At 62.1% G+C, this 23,901-nt stretch overlaps 1 protein-coding gene across 3 annotated transcripts in view; it reads right to left on the minus strand.

Annotated features, from left to right (window-relative positions):
- The window catches only part of OSBPL5 (oxysterol binding protein like 5), a 67,022-nt gene that overhangs the window by 18,187 nt on the left and 24,934 nt on the right, over positions 1 to 23,901 (minus strand). For 2 of the 3 annotated variants that reach the window (XM_043924018.1, XM_043923999.1), the window contains 8 exons: positions 15,668 to 15,806; positions 13,587 to 13,669; positions 6,280 to 6,360; positions 5,922 to 6,023; positions 4,560 to 4,763; positions 3,452 to 3,536; positions 1,579 to 1,750; positions 986 to 1,190 (listed from right to left, as the gene is read on the minus strand). In XM_043924018.1, the coding sequence (XP_043779953.1) occupies positions 986 to 1,190; positions 1,579 to 1,750; positions 3,452 to 3,536; positions 4,560 to 4,763; positions 5,922 to 6,023; positions 6,280 to 6,360; positions 13,587 to 13,669; positions 15,668 to 15,785 (1,050 nt within the window). In that variant the 5' untranslated portion in view covers positions 15,786 to 15,806. Of the gene's footprint in view, positions 1 to 985; positions 1,191 to 1,578; positions 1,751 to 3,451; positions 3,537 to 4,559; positions 4,764 to 5,921; positions 6,024 to 6,279; positions 6,361 to 13,586; positions 13,670 to 15,667; positions 15,807 to 23,901 lie in introns of those variants that run through there. The other variant, XM_043924008.1, reaches the window with a different exon arrangement.

Here is a 23,901-nt window from a genome sequence, read left to right on the forward strand (position 1 = left end):
CGGGGTCCCCCCAGCCCGGCCCCCACGCCCAGCAAGCCTGTCCTGGCCCCACCTGACCCCTGCCTATTCCGGCCTGTGTCCCCGAGCCCAGAGGGGCGCCTGCTGGCCCAGGCCAGCTCCCTCGGTCCTCAGTTCCCGGCCAGCCCAGACGGCCTGGGCGCCCTCTGCCCCTCGCGGCCTGTGCCCGCCTGACACCTGTGTGTGCACTTTGCACACTCCCGTGCCGCGGCAGCAGGGGGCACGCGCTGAGAGACCTCGTCCCGCCCCCAGCCCGTCTCCTCTCCACCCAGGGACATGACCCCGGGGCTTCGGGCCGGCACCCCCTTCAGAAGGGGGCTTTCACTCCCTCAGGAGCACACAGGGACCCCTCTCTCCCCTGAGATGTTGCACCCTCCCCGGAGCCGCGGGCTTTGTCTGGGCAGCGGGTGGGGGCGTGGTGTACGGGGAGCCTGGGGACCGGGTGGGGCTCCATCTCCTAGAACACGCCCACCACAGGCCCTCAGGTGGGCAGAACCATCTCAGAAAGGGTCACGTGGCTGTCTGGGGACGGCCGGCTGGCGGGATGGGTGATCCCAGGCAGGGCTGGGACCATCACCCTTGGGATACGGAAGCCCCTGGGTGATGCCAAGCCCCTCTCCCCTCCCTGTGGACCCCCAGGACCTATGGATCCAAGGTCTTGGGCCTGGGGTGTATGTAGCTGGACCTGACCCCTGGGAGGCAGCAGAACAGGGGGGTGTCAGCAGCCCGCCCTGCATCGGGATCTGCCCCCTCCTCCTCCTGCCCTCAGTCCTTCCCGGCATCAGGGTCTTCTCCAACAAGTGGGCCCTTCACATCTCTCCGGGGGCTCTCCCTGAGTCCCGCCACCCTGGCCCGCCCGGTCCCCGGCCCTCTGGGTGCAGCAGAGCCGGGGACTCTCCCCGAGGGGATGGCCAGGCGCTGCCTCCACAGCTCCAGGGCTGGGGGCTCGGGGCAGGGCGGCTCTCACCTCCCCCAGCTCCTCGTGGTCCTGCACCACATAGGTGGTCCCTCTGCGTCCGGGGCCCGCCGGGGCCTCAGACTGGTCGCTGCCGCTCTCGGTCTTCCGGCTGTGGTCATGCGTCTCGTTATCCGACTCCTCGGCGTTCTCCCTCTCTGACTTGTCCGAGAAAGCGTCGTTCTCCAGGGGGTTCTCCAGGGAGGACCCGTTCAGTCTGGAAGGTGGATGGTGGCCGCGGGCGGCTGGTCACGGTGAGGCCAGGCACCCCCGCCTCTGGGCACACACCCAGCACCCCCACCGGGGCGCCCCTCCCTGCCGGGCGCCTCACCCCCTTCCCTGTTTTTTTTAAAGCCTCGGCGATGGGCACTTGACACTATCAGTCCCAGTTCACAGATGAACACACTCAGGCTCCGGGGTCCCCCTGGAGTGGAGGAGGCCTGCCTTGGGGGCCGGGGTGTGGTGGCCAGACCTCTGTGGCGTTTGCTCCCCATCCCCTCCCCACGTACAAGGAGACCCTGCGTGCTGCTGCCAGGAGTGCCCAGCAGGCAGGAGACCTAAGCTCCTGGGAGGGGCTGGCCCCCGCCCCCCGCACCCCTGCTCACGGGAACAGGTCCTGGTCATGGATGGCGCCTGAGGCGGGCAGCCCGCAGAGCGAGGAGGGCGACCCGTCCGGCGAGGACCCGGGATCCCCATCGCGGCCCTGCTTGCAGGCGCTGAGTCTCAGGAGACTGGAGCACCGCAGCGCCAGCTCCAGGGCATCCAGCCAGCAGCGGCCTGCGGGCGAGGGTGGGATGAGCGGCCCCCAGCTCGGGAGGGGCCCAGGGCACATGGGCAGAGCCCCCTGCCCGGCTGCCCGGGAGCTGGCCCACCCCCACCCTGCCCTTCCTAAACAAGGAGCCTCCACAGGACCCCCCACTCCTAGTACACGGTTATTCGCCTGTGTTACAAAGGACTGAGGCCAGGAGGGGTAAGTGACCGCCTCAAGGTCACACGCTAAGCAGGACCCCACGTGGTAAGTCGCTTCAGTTATTATCTGACTCTTGGCGACCCCATGGACTGTAGCCCACCAGGCTCCTCTGTCCATGGACTTCTCCAGGCAAGAATACTGGAGTGGGTTGCCATGCCCTCCTCCAGGGGATCTTCCCCACCCAGGGACTGAACCCGCGTCTCTGGCGTCTCCTGCATTGGCAGGTGGGTTCTTCACCACTCGCGCCACCTGAGAAGCCGTCTGTACCCAGAGGCCCTGCAAGTTCCCACCTATGGAGTTGGGACCAGGGCCCTCCCGGATGGAAACTGCCCCCACAGGTCCAGGCAGGGCCCGGCCTCTGCGGCTGAGGGCTTTTGCTGGCCTGGCGCACACGTGGGTGGCAGGCTGGGGAGGGGATGCTGAACCAAGCCCGAGGAGGCAGCTCCTGGTGTTGGAACAGCCCTGGGAGATGGGGGGAGGGCCGACCTGAAGGACAGAGCGGTGGTGGATGGACCCAGCTGCCTCCAAACCCAGCCCTTGTCCCCAGCCCTTTGCTGCCTTCCTGGTGGAGGCTGCCAGCAGGTTAGACCTGCGGTTCAAGCACTTTGAGCGCATTTCTTTACTTCTCCGAGCCTTTAAAGTGTGACCCTCCTGGGGGCAGTAAGTTTCCCTCCCTAACTCCCCTCCCCCAGGAAGCCCACCCTGATACCCCCAGGGCCTGTGGACGTTCTTCCTCCCTGACCATGGCCCCCGACCCCGTCAGGGACTCGGCTCATGCCTCAGCCCAGCTGGCCTTGTCTGAAGGGTCTCTGCTTGCCTCCCCCAGCAGATAGCAGGCTCCGTGGGAGCCGCGCCGCCCTGTCCATCCCAGGGCCCAGGAGGGGCGTGGCACCGAGTGGGGGTGTTGCGGACCAACTGTGGCATTCAAGCCACTCCGGAGCGTCGACGCGGCGTCTGGCCACCAGGGGGCAGCCGGGAGGCCCAGAGTCCGGTGGTCAGGCCCGGCTGCCTTGGGCAGCGCCTCCCCGGCCCCGGACCACTAGAGGGAGCCCTGCGCCCGCTCCCCGGGGCGGGAGACAGCGGCGTTTACTCGGGGCGGCCGCGAGAGGGCGCCCCAAGCACGCGCGAGTTCAGGAACGCACGTCCCTCCGCCCCGGGCAGTCCCGCCAGCCTGTCTCCCCGGGTCTCCGCATGTGGTTGGTAAGAGCAGCACCCGGTGATTGAGGGGTGCCTGGCACTCAGCAGCTGGTATCTGTTACATACGGTCATCGGATTCTCATAGCAGCTAAGGACAGCGTGTTACTGCTCACCCTTGCCCATGGGGGAGACTGAGGCTCAGAGACGGGCAGGTGAGTGGGGGGCTTGTCCCCTGACGCCAGGCTGCCCCCTTGGATGGCGTCGGGAGGGTCCGAGCCAGGGTCCCCTGCACCTGGCCGATCCCTCCACCAAGGGGCAGGGGTGCTTCACGTGGGGTCACCATGGAGACCGGCAGGCCTGGTGGGACTCACCGTCAGACTCAGAGGCGGCCCTGAAGATCAGGTAGCTGCTGGGCAGGGGCTGGGTGATGGAACCAACGCTCTCGCCCTTGGGGCCCTGGAGAGACAGAGAGGCGGCGTCACCCAAGGGACGGGGCGAAACACAGGTCAGGAGGTCATGGGGACCCACACGCACACACGCACAGACGCTTCCAGGGCCTTGGGACCCCCAGGTGCGGTCAGGCACCCGGCCATGTAGACACAGCAGGGAGCAAGAGAGGTAAGTGGGCGCTCCCGGACCTCCTTCTCAGCTGGCGGCCCCACCCTCGTTTTTTCTCTCTGAGCCCCCATTTAGGTGGCCAGAATCAGCATGTGCAAATCCAGGACGCTTGGTTAAATTTGAATCTCAGAAAAACTACATATACACAGTTTAAATATATCCCATACAATATTTGGGACATACTTATACTAAAAAAAGAGCCGACTCACTGGGAAAGACCCTGATGCAGGGACAGACTGAAGACAAAAGAAGAGGGCGGCAGATGAAATGGTTAGACAGCACCACTGACTCAGTGGACGTGAGTTCGCATGAAGTCTGGGAGATAGTGAAGGACAGGGGAGCCTGGTGGGCTGCAGTCCATGGGGTCGCAAAGTCAGACACGATTTAGCAACTGAACAACAACATACTAAAAAAAACCTTTTTGATCTCCCTCTGAAATCTGAATGTACCCAGGCATCCTGGATTTCATCTGGCAACCTGACCGCTCTGGTCCTGGGCTGGGCTGCCCCCGGGTTCTGAAGGGGGAGGTCTGGGCCTGGAGCAGCTGCCCTCACACGGCCCCGTTCCCCAGCCTCTGGACAGGGCTCGACGTGTGATCTGAACCCATCGGGTCCCCAGGTCCCGAGCACCCCTCACCCCAACACGTGTTCCACATGGAAGGCCACTGACAACCTCTGATCCCCCGGCCACCGAGTGACTGACCCTTGGAACCGTCAGCCCAGTTCTGGACCCCCTGCTCCTGGGGCCCAGCACGAGGCTCCTGACTGCCTGGCCCTGCTCTCCTCCCGCCCCCTCCCACCTGGCCCGTGGGGATGTCTCCTCGCCTGGCCCCCCCGAGCCCCGGGGCCTGCACTGCGGTACCTTCACAGCCCAGACGGACTGGTCCAGCGGGTGGAAGAGCTTGAAGCAGAAGCCGTCCTTCTTGGAGGGTCTCTCGATGAGCTCACAGCAGTGCAGCAGGACCGTGCCCACCCACTGGCCCACCTTGGGGGTCTTGTAGATGAGCAGCACTCCCGGCTTCAGCACGCACCACAGTTTGGTCCAGCTCTTCAGGGTCCCTCGGATCTGGGGGGAAGGGTGCTGCCGTCAATGCTGGCTGGGGACCCCGGGGGCATCTGAACTGCTGGGACCCCGAGGGCATCTGAACTGCAGACGGACGGGGCCCCTGGCTCCAGGCTCTGGGCCGGGTTCTCTTTTAGACTTTAACAGGAACTCTAAAAGACGGCGAATCCAAAGAAAGATGCTGCAGCCAGATTTACTGGTGAAGTTCCCAGAGCTCAAGTTCAAGTTCAAGCTCAAGTTCAAGGCCCTGCCCTGGGCCTGGGAGGAACTGGCAATAAGCAGTGACTGCTATAATTATCAGCTTTGTGATTTTGAAACTTGTGATCATTTCTTTTTTCATTCTAAATTAATATTCACTTTTGCACCTAATTTTTTATTCCTAATTTTGTGGAGCAAAAAGAAAAAAGAGCCCACAAAGGCCCAGAGCTCTGCAGACGCCCAGGCTCCGAGTCTGCTTTCTCCTCTGCCCCTCGCAGGAGCCCCAAGGATTCCACAGCTTTATCCCCACTCTATGGAGGGGGAAACCGAGGCTTGGGGCTGAGGGAGTCGCTCGTGGCCTCAGAGAGGTCTGAACACAGGCCTCTGACCACAGCCCACTCCTGTCCCCAGAAACCAGAGTTTCGCCTCCTTCCTGTGTCCCCAGCAGGGGACTCCACCGGACTCTGGGTGCCCCGCAGGTCAGGGGTCCCTCCACCTTAAACAGAAATAGGGTTTCTGTAGACATGACCGAGTGAAGATGAGGCCGTCCTGGAGCAGGAACCCTGGTCCAACGACCGTGTCCTTCTAAGAGGAGAATAGGACACAGACCCAGGAGGAGGCCAGGTGACCGCAGAGGCAGAGGCTGGAGGGAGGCGGCCACAAGTCCGGGGACACCCGGGGCCCCCAGCGGCAGGGAGATGCAGGAAGAGCCCTCCTTCAGAGCCTTGGGAAGGAGGCTGTCCTGCCAGGACCTGGATTTGGGGCTTCCGCCTCTGGACCTGGGGGTCCGTTTTGGTTGCTATAAGTCACCAGCTCGCGGTCCTTGGTCAGGGCCGCCCCAGGACGTGGCTACAGCCTGCCGCGGCCCCCACGCCCAGCCGTCTCCCGAGGGGCTGGTGAGCCTGTGCCGTCCCTGGGGTGGCCCCCCGAAGCAGCCAGGGCCGAGGCGAGGCCTGCACTCACCTTGAGGCTGTCGGCCATGATGACCACACTGGGGTCCGTCAGGGCGCTGAGCAGCTGCCTCGTGGCACGCTTCTTCTCCTGGCGGTAGGTCTCCTTCTGCGCCTGGGCCCAGGGCACAATGGGGGGTCAGCGGAGAAGGCCCTGGACTGGCCCTTCCCCGGGGCTCCCACCCACGGGCATCGAGCTGGGGGACGAGGACGGGTCCCGGGAGAGGGCAGGAAGCGGGGGCGTGGGGGGGCTGGGGTGCCGTCCGCCCCCCTCCCCTCGGCAGGCTGGAGGCGGGGGCTGGCCGCACTGGCCCGGGCGCCCCTTTGTCCAGCAAATGAGGCCCGCGGCCCCTCCCTGGGCCCAGGCCCACCTTGAGAGCTTCCTTCTTGCTGACCTTGGCTGTCGGGGACACACACTCCCTGTCGGACCCGTTGCACAGCCTGTATTCCGCCTGCAGGAGAGACTCAGGTTGGGGTGCGTGCAGTCCAGGAGGGGGTGGCGCTGGGGGTGCAGGGAGCAGGAGGTGGGAGTCCGCTGCGCCCCCAGCCCCAGCCCCACGCGGGGGGACGGAGGGAACAGGCAGTGAGGCGAACCTGTGAACAAGAGCTGGGGGGGCACCGTGGTGGGTGTTCAAGGTGGCCCCTTCCCTGGGCTCGTGTGTGTGCAGGGGGCGACCTCTGTCCCTGGCGCCCTGACAGCAGCTGCCAGTCGGGGGGCAACACCCAGGCCCCCTCCAGCTGTCCAAGGCTGTGGGGCGGGGGGAGGGCGGAGCTGCGTCCACAGATGTGGGCGTGACGGGCCCTCAGTCCTTTTACAGACGGGGAAACTGAGGCCAGGGTTGGGGCGTGGGGAGAAAACGTCAGGACTAAAGGCTGCAGATTCCTGCCTGCTTCTGTAGGGCCTGCAAGCCCAGGATGGGTTTTACCAGTTTTTTGGGGGCAGCATTTGCGGTATCTTAGTTCCTAATCAGGGATTGAACCCGGGCTGCCTGCAGTGAAAGCATGGAGTCCTAATCACTGAACCACCAGGGACATCCCGGGTTTCACATTTTTAAGGGATTGGGGGGCGGGGAATCAAGGTGGGATGCAAAAATCACACAATCCAGATTTCTGCATCCACCAGGGAGGCTCTTCTGGCGCCAGCCGTGCCAGTCCCTTCCACGCCGCCCGCGGCTGCGTGCGGTCGAGGGGCCACGTCAGGCCCCGGGGACACAGTCCTGTGGCTGCGGAGCCAGAGCCGCTCCCTCGCTGCCCCCTGCGGAGGCGGGCCTGCCCTGCGCTGTCCGCTGGGCTGCCTGCCCCGAGCCCGAGCCGCCAAACCAGGGAGGGGGGCCCGGAGGCCGGCCGGCCCCGGCTCCCTCCCCGCACAAAGTGAGGGGCGTGGACCCCTTGGCCGCCCCGTCCTCTGAGGTCGCGGCTGCCCTCGCTCACCTAGGTCTTGCCGCCACCCAGGGGGCAGGCCTGGTGTGCTAAGTTGCTTCAGCTGTGTCCGACTCTGTGCGACCCCGTGGCCCGCAGCCCACCGGGCTCCTGTCTGTGGGATGCTCCAGGCAGGAATCCCAGAGCAGGCTGCCATGCCCTCCTCCACTCCCACCGTTGCTGGGCATCTGGTGCCCACCGAGGCTGCGGAGCGGGTGGCAGGGCTCTGACCGGAGCGGTCCAGTCGGCCCGCTGTGCCCGCGTCACCACGTGCCGGGCGAGGCCTCCGGTGCGGGGTTGGGACGGCGGCAAGGAGGGGTGAGAGCCGCGCCGGGGACGGCGGGTGTGCGTGGGAATCACGGCAGCTCTGCCCACGCTCCCAGCCACGCCCCGCGGCACAGAGAGGCTCGGAACCTGCCCGCGGTTGCGCAGCTCCGAAGGGGGCTGGGCCCGGGCAGCGTCACTGCGCGCACTCTCGGAGACCAGTCAGGACGTTGGAGAGCCCGGGAAGCCAGGGGCGTGGTCAGGGCGCCTGGGGGACGCTGCCCCAGAAAAAAGCTCTGGGCAGAGGCAGGAGCGATGGCGGCAGGCGCTGGGGGCCGGGCTGACGCTCCGGCTCCCGGGGTGCTGGGCTTCTCGTGCCTGGAGCCCCGGATTCCTGAGCACATGCTGCTCCCCCACCCAGCGCTCTTCCCTGCTCCTTCCTCAGGCCTCGCTGAGCTGCCTCCGCTGGAGGAAGACGGCCCCGAGCACCCTGCTGGCATCAGACCCCAGACACCCCACCCACCCCTGGCTGGCCCAGCATCTCCTGCTGTCCTGGCTGCATGCACATTTGGGTATCGTGCCAGGAGCTCCACTGTGGACGGCTTCCGTCCAGCGCCCCCGGCACCAGGAGCTGGAAGCCTAGGGAGCACGTCGGGTGAACACAGGCATGAACGAACACGCCCTCTGCCAGGTTCCTGCTACCCGCTTTCCATCAGATGCAGCTGGAAGGAGCTTGTTTGGGGAGACGGAGGAAGAGAAGGGGACAGAGTGGGGGCCGCGGGGCTGGGAGGAGCGGGCGGGGTGGGGTGTCCGTGCCCCGCACCCTCTGCTCCTGGGCCCTGCGAGGCCGCTGGGCTGGGTCACAGCAGCCCCGGCCTGGGGCAGTGCCCACCACTGCTCCATCCTAAGGGCCAGGCCGGGGACCCCGCCAGGCCTGCCTGCTGGCTCCTGAGGCCGCAGCACGTGAAGGCACAGCAGGGCGATGACCGGCACCCTCAGGGGCAGAAGACACTGCTCAGAACCATGAACGTGGGGGTCTGCCCACAAACGTGCGGCCACGGAAAACTCCTTTAAAAAAGTGCCCTGGAGCGACCTACAGGACCGGACGAAGCATCTGCAATCGTGTCTAACAATGCTCGTGTCCAGAAAAGGAAGACCTCCTAACAACCCAACAAAGTGCGTGTGCGCTCTCTCGTGTCCGACTCTCTGCGACCCCATGGACTGTAGCCCGCCAGGCTCCTCAGTCCATGGGATTCTCCAGGAAGGAATCCTGGAGCGGGTTGCCATTTCCTCCTCCAGGGGATCTTCCCCACCCAGGGATCGAACCCAAGGCTCTGGTGTCTCCCTCACTGGCAGGCGGGTTCTTGACCCCTAGCGCCACCTGGGAAGCTGACAAAAGACAACAGCTGGATGCAAAGATGGACGGAGGACGTGGAGAGAAGGTTGACAAGAAAGTGAGAAAATGTTCGTCCCACTGGGTCCTCAGTGAAGTGCTCATCCAACCACGGTGAGACATCGCTTCACACCCACAGGCGTGGCCTTGGGGATGACGCCAAACAGAACCGAAGCCGCCCGCGTTGGTGCGGGTGTGAGACGTGGGCGCCCGCCTCCCCGCCGGCGGGATTGTAGCGCGGGGCGGGCACTGAGGAAGACCACTCAGCACTTTCTCCAAGAGGCCAAATACAGAATCTTCTAGAAAGCCATCTTGCCACAGAATTGCCATCTGGCCCAGCAATTCCACTCTGAGGTACATGCTCAAAGAAGTGAAACAGGGACTCAGACACCTGCACGCGCGTGTTCGCAGGAGCTCTGCTGACGTGTGGACAAGCCGCCCGGCTCCATCCAGCCCGTGGACTATTTCAGCCGTGACACCCGCCGCAGCCTGGACGGGGCTTGGTGGAAGCAGCCCGTCACAAAGCCCCACACGTGGCGGCTCCGCTGACACGCCGTGTCCAGCACAGGCAAATCCGTACACACGGGAGGCGGAGTGGCGGCTGCAGGGGACGCGAGTGGCCGCTCGGAGGGCCACGCTGGGGTGACGGAGCCGTTCCCGAGCGCGACGGAGGTGGTGTCTGCACCACACTGTGGACGCAAGAGATGCCACCGAGTGATTCACTTAAAATGGTTAACTTCATGTTATTTGAATTTTATATCCTGGAAAAACCGCATAATATATATTTACTTTTACTTTTAATTTTTTTTAAATTATGAAGTATCTAGGGCTTCCCTTGTGGCTCAGACAGTAAAGAGTCTGCCTGCAATGCAGGAGAGGCGGGTTCGATCCCTGGGTGGGGAAGATCCCCTGGAGAAGGGAATGGCCACTCACTGCAGTATTCTTGCCTGGGAAATCTCATGGACAGAGGAGCCTGGCGGGCTACAGTCCACGGGGTCGCAAAGAGTTGGACACGACTGAGCGACTAACACTAAACTGTGAAAGTAGGGGAACACATTTACAGGAGACTTGGAAAATAAAGAACAACGTTCTTTATTATATTACACTATGTATCACAATTATTTTTCATATAATATATATTACATGTGTCTGTGTGTATATATAGGCTTCCCAGGTGGAACAGTGGTGAAGAATCTGCCTGCCGATGCAGGAGACGTAGGTTTGATCTCTGAGTTGGGAAGACGCCCCCACCCCCGGAGGAGGAAATGGCAACCCACTCCAGTATTCTTGCCTGGGAAATCCCACGGACAGACAAGCCTGGTGGGCTACAGCCCACGGGGGCGCAGAGTTGGGCACGACTGAATAACTGTGCACACACCCACGCACGTGTGTGTATATACTTAAAGAGCTATATATTAAACATTTAATATTATTAAATAGTATACATTGTATTAATCTTATATAGAACAAAATATCTAATATTAGCATATTAAATGTGTCCATCTTAAATATGGACTGACCGACTGAGCAACAAACGGTCTGTTTATCACAGGTGTGTTAGGGTTTGAGTCTTTCCCGGAACTGCGCCCTCTGTAACAGCCCCAAGTCTCTCTTAAGGGCCTGGGGGCACCCAGAGCTGTCCTTCGCTTCCTGCCACGGCCTCGCACTGTCCAGACTCGCTTGCTTCCTCTGGAGCCTGTCTCCCCTCTGGAACGTAAGCTCCGGGAGAGGGGGACTTCGTTTTATCCACGACTGCGCCCCCGGCGCCTACACGTCTCCGTCTTGCCAGGACAGGATGCCCGGACGTCTCGACTGAGGGAGTGAGATCTGAAATCTGAAACGAGTGCTCCTGACAGCATTTAAAGGGCTTTCCCTGGGTTTCGTGTTTGATTGGGTTGTAGAAGGAATAACCATGTTTTCACTGTTTTTATGAAATAAACCTGTATCTAAAATAATGACTGCGCCCATTGACAGATGATTGGAGAAACGAAGCATAGTCCAACCACACGATGGAACATTACTCGGCCGTTAAAAGGAAGAGGATTCTGACACAGCTACAACCTGGACGAGCCGTGAGGACACGATGCTCAGTGAAATAAGCCAGACTCAAAGAAGGCAATCACAAATCCGCTGGGATTCCACCCACATGAGGTCCCTAAAGTCGACACGTTCACAGTGGCAGAGATGGGGGTGGTGGGGAGCGAGTGTTGGGTGGGGCCAGGGCGTCTGCCCGCGAAGACGCTAAGGTTCTCAGGATGGACAGTGGTGACGGTATAGCACCCTGCGGCTATACTTAACGCCACGGAACCGTGCGCTTAGACACGGTTAGGACGGTATGTTTCATTACATGCATTTCACTGTAATCAAGACAGGTTTTTAAATTAAACTCCACGCGAATGCAGGCATTCCCACTGTGCTCCTGGCAGCTGGCAGCCCTGGAGGCTGAGGTGGGGGACACTGGCTGTGGGGGGCACCCACGAAAGGCCTGGCTTCTTCCTCATTGGAGGTGGACACCGGGAGACCCTGAGACCACCATTAACCCCTTGTCTGACAGAGCAGGGCGTGGGGTCCCAGAGGAGCCAGGCTGCAGTCACTGGGTCCCACGGGTGGCCAGAGTGGGAAGAACTGGCCCGAGTGCCCCCAGCCCCACAGCCAGAACTGGGGCCTCCAATCCAGGGGCCACGCTCCCTTGACCTGAGACCCTCTGGGGGCAGGAAGCGCATCTCTAAAGCCCCACACCTGTGCCCGGGCCCCACACCCTCCCTGCATCAAAGCTTCTGCCTGGAGGGGTACGGCTGGGCCCCAGCTGAGAGGCGCTGGGCTGGGGAGCACGTGGGGTGTGTGTGCATGTGTCTGTGTGTATGTGTTTATCTGTGCATAGTATATGTATCTGTATGCGTGTATCTGTGTGTGCAGGTATGTCTCTGTGCGCATATGTGTATATGTTTATCTGTGCATAGTACACGTATCTGTATGTGTATCTGTGTGTGATGCATATCTGTGTGTATGTTTATTTGTGTGCAGTGCATGTTTTTGTATGTATGTGCATCTGTGTGTATCTGTGTGTATATGTTTATCTGTGCATAGTATATGTGTATATGTGTATCTGTGTGTGTGGATGAATATCTGTGCGCGTCTCTGTGTATATATTTATCTACATGTAGTATATATATCTGTATATATGTGCATCTGTGTATATCTGTGTATGTATGCATATCTGTGTGTATATTTGTGTGTACATGTTTATCTGCGCATAGTATATGTATCTGTATGTATGTGCATCTGTGTGTATCTGTGTGTGCATGTATGTATCTCTGTGTATATATTTATCTGTGCATAATATACATATCTGTATGTGTGTGTATCTGTGTGTGTGGATGCATATCTGTGTGTGTTTCTGTGTATATATTTATCTATGTGTAGTATATGTATCTGTATGTATGTGCATGTGTGTATATATTTATCTGTGCATAGTATATGTATCTGTATGTGTGTGTATCTGTGTGTGTAGGTATGTCTCTGTGCGCATATGTGTATATGTTTATCTGTGCATAGTACACGTATCTGTATGTGTATCTGTGTGTGATGCATATATGTGTGTATGTGTGTGTATCTGTTTATTTGTGTGTAGTATATGTATCTGCATGTGTATCTGTGTGTGGACGCATATCTATGTATGTTTGTGTGCAGTATATGTTTTTCTATATATGTGCATCTGTGTGTATCTGTGTGTATCTGTTTATCTGTGCATAGTATATGTATCTGTATGTGTGTATCTGTGTGTGGATGAATACCTGTGTGTGTCTCTGTGTATATATTTATCTACGTGTAGCATATGTACCTGTATATATGTGCATCTGTGTATATCTGTGTATGTATGCATATCTGTGTGTATATTTGTGTGTACACATTTATCTGTGCATGGTATATGTATCTGTATGTGTGTGTACCTGTGTGTGGAGGCCTATCTGTGTGTGTGTCTGTGTGTATATGTTTATTTGTGTGTAGTATATGTGTATGCATGTGCATCTGTGTGTATCTCTATGTGTATCTGTGTGTGCATGTATGTATCTCTGTATGTATTTATCTGTGCATAGTATACATATCTGTATGTGTGTGTATCTGTGTGTGGAGGCCTATCTGTGTGCGTGCCTGTGTGTACATGTTTATTTGTGTGTAGTGTATGTATCTGTGTGTATGTGCATCTGTGTGTATCTGTGTGTGTGTGTGCACATGGGTGTGCTTTTCCAGATCATGGCAAGGCCCCGAGAGGGTGCCGGGGGAAGGCATGGTGCAAAGCCAGAGGGAGGAAGTGTTGAGCCCTGGGCGGGCTCCTTTACAGCAGCAGGCCCGGGGCCCCCTGGCGCCGTGACTCTCTGTCCCCGAGGCCTCCCTGGGCCCCGTCTCCCGGCCTGTGTCACTCCAGGAAGGCAACTTGGAGAAGGCAGCTCGCACTCCGGGACTCCGGCTCCAGGAGCCTCCGTGGTTTGGAGTGGAGAGCGGGGGTGGCGGCCGGGCCGGGCGCCTGCTGTCCCCCCCCTCGGCACCCCCTGCAGCCCCGGGTGGCCCCCTGTCCCGGGCCCCCCACAGCCGGGCTCTTACCGGCGGCACCTTCGTGGCAGAGCCTGGGGTCGGTGGCCCTTCATCCCGGGGCGGTGACGAGCCGTGGGGCTCCATGTCCTTCCCTGCAAGACAGTGGCCGGCATGAGGCCCGGGGCAGGGCTGCCCCGCGCACAGCAGGCCAGGCTCGGGCGCCAGCGGCCTGGGCGGGGCAGGAAGCCAACCCGGGCGGCGGGTGAGGAACCAGAGATCTGATCAACACCAGCCAGCCACACGGGGCGGGGGGTCACCGTAGGGAGGGGGTCACCGCTGGGAGGGGAGTCACTTCAGGGAGGGCTGTCACCTCTGGGAGCAGATGTCACTGCTGGGAGGGGGGTCACTGCTGGGAGGGGAGTCACTTCAGGGAGGGCTGTCACCTCTGGGAGCAGATGTCACTGCTGGGAGGGGGGTCACCGCTGGGACGGGAGTCACTTCAGGGAGGGGGGTCAATGCATGGAGGCATCACTGCTGGGTGGGAGTCCAGGCACCAGGGTGGCCTGGCCTTCAGGGTTCTGCATGGCAGGCCCCCAGTTTGCAGGTCCAGGGCACCCAGACTACACCTGACCCCCTCCCAAAACCACAGTCCTCCAGCTGGAACCCCACTGCCCCCAGTGCCGGACTCTCGGAGGGGTGTGGGTGGACTCTGTCCCCGCACCCCTTCCCAGCAGGTGTCCTCTCTGGGTTGACTGAGGGGTGGGAGAGGGGCCTGAGGTGCCCGGACTCGATCCTGGGGTAGGTGGCTGCCCCAGCCTTGGCTTGTTTCTAAAGCCCAGGTTCACGGGCAGGAAGAAGCGGGCAACGGTCTCTGAGGCCACTCCCACCCGCTTCCTGCAGCTGGTGGCTGATTGCCCGGTCCCTGCGCGGGAGCGGATGTGGCGATGACCGGGGAGAACCACACTGACCAGGAGGCGAGGGGAGGGCCCACAGAGGGCGGTGTCTGCAGACCCCCTTCCCCGGAGCCCTGGCCTGAGAGCCGCGCTCTGCAGAAAAGCCAGCGTGGAGACCGGGGACGGTGACCCCATCCTGCAGCCGGGCGCGCTGGGGCAGCGAGGTCACCAAGGAGCACGCGCCCCTGCGCTCGGCCCTGCATCCCCTCCCCTGACCACAGCCTGGGGCTGGCTGCTGACAGGGGCCCCCTCCACGCCCCAGGGGCCCTGCCATCCAGGCGCACTGGATTCACGAGCTGTCGTGGGGCGGCCCGGCCTGGGGCTGTCAGGGGGCAGCCTCCCAGCGGTGCCACCACCTGGGCTGGGCGGACGCAGGGGCCCCGCGGGAGTGGGGTGAGGGCCGCCCGGCAGTCAGAGGCTGGCACCGGCTCCTCTCCCTGCCCGTGCACGCCCGCCTCCTCGCCCTGCCCGCTACACCTGCCACCCGGGCCTGTGCCCTGGAGATCCGAGCCTCCCGCCTCCCCTGCGCCCTCGGGGCCAGAGTGTAGCAGCAGGGAGTGAGTTTGGGGTTTACTTCCCTGGGCGCCCCTCACGGGCTGTGAACTTGGACAAAGTGGCCTATTTCCCCATGTATTTGATGACACTTTGGGTGGGTGGTCCTGGAAGCCCCTCAGGTCCTGACAGCGTGTCGGCCTGACACTCTCCTGGCTTCCTCCAGGGGCCGGAGGGGCTGGGCCCCCTTCTCGGCTCCAAAGCAGGTGATGGGAGCAGCGTGGGCAGGCCGCAAGAGGTCCAGGCTGCCTGGACCACTGCACTCCACTGCCTCTACAGGGACAAGGATCTGCCTCCAGGCTTGGACTGGGGAGCCCCCCGCTCGACCTCCGTGGCCAAGGGGGTGAAACCTGGACCCCCAGGTCATGGGGCTCTCCGGCCCTACGAGCCTTCTGTGCATTAACCCCACGTGGTGGACTCCCCCCTCGCTGACCAGGACAGAACAGAGAGGGTGAGGGACATGTCTGAGGTCACACAGTCCGGGAGGACCCCCGCCCCTCCCGCAGCCCCCAGGTGACGGGGTCCCCCCGTGGACACTGACCCCCACCCCTCCTGCGGCCCCCAGGTGAGCGGGTCCCCCCGTGGACACTGATCCCCACCCCTCCCGCAGCCGCCAGGTGAGCGGGTCCCCCTGTGGGCACTGACCTGTACCCACATCGAGCTCATGTTCTCCACCCACGAGCAGGTTCCGGCTGAGCTTCTGGGGGGTGGACGAGGGCGGACACAGCGAGAAGCGCCGTCGCAGAAAGGCCTCCTCCTTCATGGCGTGGGCACAGGGCGGCTTCTAGAAGGAAGGAGGGGGGCACTGGTCACACCTCACGCTGAGGCCGGGGCAGCCTGGGGCCTGGAGGCTACAGGCATCCTCCACCTGCCCGGCAAGGGGACCAGAGACACGCCAGAGTCAGGGGTCCCATCATACAGTCAGGTCCAAAACGGGACACGGAGGGCCCGAGGGGCCTGCAAGGCGGTCACCCAGGAAGGCTGCATGACTGAGTGCAGGCTTTCCAGGGTCCGAATCGGAAGCCAGGCCCCGACCAGCCAGTTTGGCCATCACAGGTTTGGCAGGACCTTCTGCCCTCCACCCAAGGGCTGGCGCTAAAGCGGCCCTGTCGGACCCTGGACAAGGAGAAGCGGAGTAGACGTGGGCCACCCGCTGTCCCCTCCCCGAGGATGGAGCTACGCGTTGGGGGTCGGCGTTGATGCACACGGGGAGGGCGGAGCGCTGCCCGAGAGGGGGCCGCAGGCTGGCGAGACAGGCGGCCCAGAGCGTCAGGGGCCACGGGCGCGGGCTGGGGCTGGCCTCGACCCCGGCCTGCCCAGCCCACCTAAGGACGCCGTGAGACCACTCCCCGCCCTCCCCTGCTTCGGCACCTTGGCTGGGTTTCCGACACCTGCACCCAAAGCGCCTGGAGAGAAACTGCAGGTGAGCTTAGGTCGAGGTCGGCCCGAGTCATCTCCCTGCTTCGCAGCATGGCCAGAACCCGCCTCCCAGCCTGGGAAGGAGGGGCAGCCGGGGAGAGCCCTGGGCTGCCCGCCACGCCCTCCCGGGTCCGGCGGCCCCGCCCTCCCGGGCCTGCCTGCCTCTCGCCCACGCCCCTCGCAGCCCCACCCTGAACAGGGCCGGGGCCAGCCTTTCACAGTGGACGGCAGCCCGTTTTACAGAAGAGAAAATCATGGTCCCCAGAGCCCTGTGGTCGCAGCCGGGCAGATGCTGGCAGAGCGGGGACTCGGCCCCGATGCTGCGCTCTGTCCTCTCCCTGAGGACGTACACAGAAGCTGGCTGACCAACCTCTCTTCCAAGCCTGGGGGTGCCCCCTGCCGCCTCCCCGGGTGGACTGAGGCTTCCTGCCAAGCCCAGGACAAAGGCCCCACTTTCTCCCACAGCCCTGGGCCTTCCTGGGGTAGGAGCAGCAGATAGCAGCCTTTCCTGCTGGGACAGTGGGTGCCTGGGTGGGGCTTCAGGAGGGGCAGGGTAGCCCAGGGCTCCATCCGCAGCCTCAGGACCTTCTTTGTGCTTTCCGCCCAGGGATCCTGGGGGCCCCCGAGGTGCAGCTGGGCCTAGTGCCCGCCCTGTCCCCCTCCCCGCTTCCTCACCACTGCGGTGTCACCTGGCCAAGCTGGTTACCTGCACTGTTTTACAGATGGGGAAACTGGTTTCAGAGAGGTTGGGTATTTTATTTATTTATTTTTTTTGAGAATAATCTCAAACCTGGCTCCTGAGTTCCAAGCCCCCACCCCCATCGGTTCAGCTAGGTTTCTAGCAAACCCACTGCCAGGGAAGGGGGTGGGGTGGGCGTCTGGGGTCCAGCCCCTGCTGGTCGGAGTCCCGGTGGACACTCACTGCTTGCCCAGGTGCGTCTCAGGCCAGGGAGCCAGCACCGGAGAGGCGGCCCTGCCTTCCCACTCCTGCAGCTGAGCTCTCGCAAGCACTGGGCTGGCAGCCAAAGTGAGTCAGACGCACTTCTGCCCGGGGGCCCCAGGGTGTACGATGAGGGATGACACGGGTAGGCTGCCCTCACCAGGAGCCTCACGTCTCTCAGGGGCTGAGTCTTGCAAACTTGGGGCGGGCAGAGGGGCTCCTGCCCTCAGCTCCCAGATCTGGTCACGGGCCCCGGCTCCACCGGGGTGGGGGGGCACAGGGGCCCCTGGCTGCCTTTCTCCTCAGGTCCTACTGCGTGTCTTCCCCCGGCACAGATAACAACCGGGGACCAGTGGCTTCATTGGTCTGGGAGCCTGCATCTGCTTGGCCACTCCATCTTCCCTCCCACCTTCGCTCTCTCCCTTACATCCACCCATTATTCCACACATCCATCCAGCCACCTTCCCACCTGCCTACCTGTCCATCCATTTAACCAACTTCCTAACCATCCATTTATCCAATCACCCGTCCATCCATCCATTCATTAATTCACTCATCCATCTATCTGCCCATCCATCCATCCATCCACCCATCCATCCATGCACCCACCCACCCATCTACCCATCCATCCATCCATCCATCCAATCTCTTCCCCCCCCCCCCACCTCCTTGAATCTCTCTAGATAGCCAGTGAGCAGCCTCATTTCCTTTCTTCCTTTCCTCCCTACTTGTCCAACAATCAGACACATCAGAGGTGACATCGTGGCTGAACTGCTGGCCCAGAGCAGACACCCCCAATCCAAGGGCAGTGCCGGGATGCACCTGTGGATACCCGTTCTGTGTCCTGACTCCTCAGACAAGGCGCGGGCCCCCGCGGACCCCCTCTGACCTGCTCAGACAGTGGGGGTGGCTCCTCTCCAGCAGGGCCTCAGGGGCTGCGCAGAGCCCACCCCTGGCTGCCGTCCATGGTCTCCTTTAAGGCCATGGAGGCAGAGACGCTGCTCTGTTCATTCCAGAGGTACATCCAGGCCCGCTCTCCCCAGGGCTCATCCCTGCCTTCGGAACACAGTCCGGCCTCTGTCTCCTGGTCCCTGTTTTCCAGGCCGTCAGGTCCCCGGCCCGCCCCTCCCACCTCATTCCCTGCTGGCTCCGTCACCCACGCTGCCCCAGCCACAGTGGTCCCCTTTATGCTCCTCACACACGTCCGTGCCCGCCGGGGCCTCTGCTCGGACACCGCCCCCCCGTGCCAAACACCCTCACCCACATCTCCGTCCGTCCGGGTGGCCGGGTCCTTCTCGAATTCCACCCTCCGATCAAATGTCACTTCCCAGAAGGCTGCCACCCCCCCCCCCCCCTTCTCACACGACGCCACGTCCCCACGGCGCAGTCCCGGTCGCCGCAGTGTCGCTCCGCGTTCCTTCCTCTGTGTTAGCTCTCCTCCCCCACAGGACGCGAGCTCCAGGGAGGGGACAGTGCTGTCCCTCCTGTCTGCGGCGTCTCTGCACAGCCAGGCCCAGGGACTGGCAGGGGGCGTGAGGCCTCGGTGGGGGCGGGGGGGCTGGGGTGAAGGAAGGCAGCCCAGTGGCCCCTGGGCTTAGAGCCTCCTCCTCCTCCGTGGGTCTCGGGGGGGGGGACCTCAGAGAGGCGGTCAGGGTTGGTCTGGGGCCCATTTCCACGGCAACCCTGGTAAGGTTCCTCCTGCCACGCCTGGTGCAGCTGAAGGATGAGGCCCTGCCCTCCAGGCACCGACAGGACGCAGGAGGAATCCAGCCACGCCTGGTGGGTCTGCAGGCCCTCGGAGCCTCCCAGCCTGGAGGACCGCCGGCCTGATGCTGGGCTGACCGAGCCCTGGGCTGCGGGTCCCCTCGTCCTGGGAAAAGCTGAAGGCTTGCAGTGCTGGGAGGGGAGACCCCTATGGGCGCCAGTCCGTGAGGATGAAGGGAAGGAAGAACAGATGGGAGAGGAAACAGACTTCCCAGCTGAGCCAGCGGGAGCCAGGACCGCGCCCGCAGTGGGCAGCCCTCCCCCTGTCCTGGCCTGGACGCCAGCTGCCCAAGTGCTCAGGGCACTCTCTCTGGGGGTCACTCTCTCTCTGGGCCCGCCGTGGGCGCTTGGAGCCTTGATTCCTCCCACCTGGGCTGTCAGAGGCCGCCGTGCGCCTTCCTCTCATTGGCCTCTCTGGCCTCTGATGGCCGGGCTGAGCCCTGTGATAGTAACAGCTTCCCGTTGCCCCTGGTCACTGGGATGACGCTCCACAGCTGGCCCTCGGTCGACGGCGCCCGAATCCTTCCCCCGCGGCCATGAAGGAGGCCGATCCTACCATCCGGCTGTGGCTTCGTCCGGTGCTTACGATCACGGAGTCCAGGGGCCTGAGCGGACACTGTGGGGCCTGGACGGATGGCGCCCAGCACAGCCCGTGTGTGGGGCCCTGATACCCCGGTGAGGAGCCTCGGGCATTTCTGCAAGGGGAGCCCCAGCCCAGGGACCCCAGGACCCCCAAGGCGGGGCTCACCGTGGAGGCCGGGAGGCAGGAGGCGGTGGGGGGGGGGGGGCCCCGTGTGTCTGTGACCGGGGATGGCCCATCCCCGCAGAGCACAGAGGAGGGGTCTGCAGATCAAGAGCCCCCAGGGAAGCTACTGCTGCTGCCCCGCTCGGACCCACAGCCTGGGAGGGCACGAGCCGCAGAGCTGAGGGCACAGGTGTGGCCAGCTTCCGCCCCACCTCTGCGGCGGGTGGAGGGGGCCCCACCCAGCAGGCAGGACCCCCAGCCCTCGGGGTGCAGGTGGGGGACAGTGAGGGGAGCCCGGGAGGGGAGGCAGCCCTGACTCCTGGCTCGGCCCCCTCCCCCGCCGTGGTCTGAGCAGGCCCCTCAGTTCCGTGTTCCCCCCGGGGCGGGAAAGCGCCCCAGCGTCGGGGGCAGCTGGGTCCCACGCGGTGCCGGCCCAGAGACGGACTACAGGTCAGGCTCTGAGCTGCCTGGCCCAGCCCCGTGTCTCTGAGCGCCAGCACCAGCTCGGGCACCTGGCAGGTGACAAGCTCTCTGTCTTGAGCCAAGGCCGAGCGGCCAACAGCGAGGCCGGGAGAGCGGGCCCAGAGTCCACAGTGTCCACCTGGGGGCCCACACACTGCCTGCCCCGACCTGCTGGAAGCTGCCGTCCGAGCAGTTCTGTGCCTCTAAACGCTGTCCCCTCCCTCCCCGCCCTGACGCCCACCTTCCAGCCAGAACAATGCGATCCTTGTGAAGAAAGGTCACTGGGGCGTTAGCGGCTGCACTGGCAGGACACGCGGCCTGCTTCTCCGGGGCTGGAATCCGCTGGGCCACAGTGGACTGGGGAGGTGGGAAGGGCTGAGGCTCTGAGAAGGAATCCCACAGAACCCCCGGCTTGCTCTACATCCCGCTTGGCGGCATGGAAGTTGGGGACATCCTGCCTTGCCTGCAGTGTCTGCGTGGCCCCCGTTAGGTCCCTGTTTGTGACAGGGTGTTGCTCTGAACGGAGGTGATGAAGTCCCCTGCAGAGGCTGACAGGCCAGCCCAGGGTGCCCGCTGCGTCATGCCCACGGCTGCCTGGTTAGCATTCCCACCGCTGACCCAGGGTCACGCCAGCCCAGCTGTGCTGGCAGAGGCAGGGGAGGTGTTCCTGGGCAGTGGAGAGTTGGCTGGGGCCGCTGGGGGCTCCCCATGAACCGGTGGAGGTGGGAGAAGCAGGCACGTACAGCCGGGCCCCCACACCGCCAACGTGCCCACATTCACAGTATACCCACTTCTGCTTGAACCGAATGATTATGAAAGGCGAGGGGCGAAATGCACCCAAATCACAGATGAGCTCGAGGATGGAGCCCGCCTGCACGGCTCTCTGTCTGCACACCCAACGGAGGGTCAGCAGATCCCAGGGAAGGACGGCAGTCGTCAGGGAAGGGACCCCGGCCGCCGTGTCCACACCACACATCTGCATTCCAGAAACTTGCTGGGGCCCCAAGGCTGGTGACCATGGGGTCCCTGCCGAGAGGAGCCTCATGAAGGTCCAGAAACACAGTCCGCCTACTGTCCCCCAGCTGGTGCCAGCGTCTGGGGCTCAAACTGGGCAGCCTGGGGAGCCCCCACGGGAACGCGGGCAACCCAGTGAGGCAGACCAGTGGTCGGGACTCTGGGCCCGGGGCTCCTGCAGGCCCCATGCTGCGGACAGGCCCTCCAAGGGCCCTGGGCCCTTTCACACGCGCTGCCCCACGCGATGCGATTCTCATGGCACCTGAGGGATGAAGGGGAGTGGATCTCATGACCCGATTTTAAAGATGCAGAAACCAAGGTCCCAGGAGGGGAAAGCACCGTGTGAAGTCCGAGGGCTCAGACCGGGCCGAGGTCCCCTCAAGGCGGCACAGCTTCAAGCCCCCCACGCCCCTGTACCTCGGAGATGGCTGAGGGCAGGGATAGAAAGGAGGGGGGCAGGCAGGATCCCGAGGGACGGGGTGGGAGCCCAGCCTACCCCAGGGAGACGTTTCCCAGACAGGACGCCTCGGAGCGGCTGAGCCCCAGGGAGAGGGGCCAGAAGTGGCCTGGCCTGCTGAAGGGTCGGCAGGGCCTTGCCTGGGTGTTCCCGGCTGGCAGCCGGGTCCCGTGGCCATGGGCAGGGCCGGGCCCTGGCACCCGCCCACCTGGCCTCCTGACTGACGCCAGGCCAACTGGCACAGCCAGCGCCGCCCATGTGCACATCCTCTGCCGTAGAGCCGTCCCGCCCAGTTCTAGAGGGTGGGGGCGAACTTGGCCTGCTTGGATGTGGTCCCCGCTGCAGGCCTGATCCCAGCCTGTCCCGCTCAGTCCAGCATCGGAAGCAGCAGGTCGACATGGGTGCCCGAGTGACCTCATGCCTGAGTCTGGCTGCTGACCTGAAGTGCTGGACGGAACCAGAGTGACCGTGAACGCCACCGCGGCCATGGAACAGGAGCGTGAGTCAGACGCACACACGTGGGCCACAGCCGGCTCCTCAGCTCCTCAGCTGGTCTGCACGACGGCCCTGGGGATCCGGGCGGGTGGACGCCATGCGGTAATTATGCTCCAGTTTTTTCGCAGAACCAGCCACAGCCACGCTGCAGGCGGAAGGACTCTGCACAACGTGCGGGAAGACTGGGCATCGGATCTTGACGAACCCCCTTCCCTGCCTCCCTCGCGCCGTCGGAAGTGCAGCCCGGCACGCAGCTGCCCCCTTTCTATTTGGTGTCGACACTGCGGCCCGGAGGGTGGAGACAGAGAAGCGTGACCACAGGGCTAGGTTAAGATAACTGAGCTTATGCCAAGAACCAACTATGTACTTCCTTTGTGGCTCAGCTGGTAAAGAATCCGCCTGCAACGCGGGAGACCTGGGTTCGATCCCTGGGTTGGGGAAGATCCCCCAGAGAAGGGAAAGACTACCCACTCCAGTATTCTGGCCTGGAGAATTCCATGGACTGGACTGTATAGTTAGTCCCTGGGGTCACAAAGAGTCGGACACAACTGAGCGACTTTCACCTTCACTATGCTAAGAACCAGCTATGTACAACACATAACTGTAACTCAGACAGAAAACAAGCCTACGGTTACCAAAGGGGAAGTGGGGAGGGAGAAATGAGAAGTTTGGGATTAACAGATAGAAACTACTAAATATAAAGCAAATAAACAAGGACCTACTTGGAGCACAGAGAACTATGCTCGGTATCTTAGAGTAACCTATGATGCAAAAGAAGCTGTAGAAGAATATATGTAGATGTATGACAATCACTTTGATGTACCTCTGAAACTAACACAACATTGTAAATCAACTGTATTTCAAGTTTTAAAAAGCTGAAATTAAAAAAAAAAAAAAAAAGCACTACAGAAGCCACTTTTTGCCTTTAAGAATGTGAGAGTGCCAAAGAATTGATGCTTTTGAACCGTGGTGCTGGAGAAGACTCTTGAGAGTCCCCTGGACTGCAAGGAGATCCAACCAGTCCATCCTAAAGGAGATCAGTCCTGGGTGTTCATTGGAAAGACTGATGCTGAAGCTGAAGCTCCAATATTCTGGCCACCCGATGCGAAGAACCGACTCACTGGAAAAGACCCTGATGCTGAGAAAGATTGAAGGCAAGAGGAGAAGGGGATGACAGAGGATGAGATGGTTGGATGGCATCACCGACTCGATGGACATGAGTTTGAGCAAATTCCAGGAGATGGTGAAGGACAAGGAAGCCTGGCGTGCTGCGGTCCATGGGGTCACAAAGAGTCGGACACAACTGAGTGACTTAACAACAATGTAGAAGCCACATGTCCAAGGGCACCCACTTAAATACAATCCTATGGCCTCCTCTTTAATGCCCAACTGGCTTTGGACTTCATAAAACCCCTCCCTGGCCTTGTCCGGGTTGGGGTGAAGCCTCCTTTCCCAGCTGTGCCCCCCGAATCTCTCCTCTTCAGGGAACGAGTCTCCTCATCTGAGGCTGGAGCCCCCTGTCTGCCTGGACGCAGCTGCTGGCTGGGGGGCCGTGTCCTCAGCACCTCGAGGCTGGAGGGGAG

Source organism: Cervus elaphus, chromosome 2 (assembly GCF_910594005.1).
Source record: "Cervus elaphus chromosome 2, mCerEla1.1, whole genome shotgun sequence".
Classification (NCBI taxonomy): Eukaryota; Metazoa; Chordata; class Mammalia; order Artiodactyla; family Cervidae; genus Cervus; species Cervus elaphus.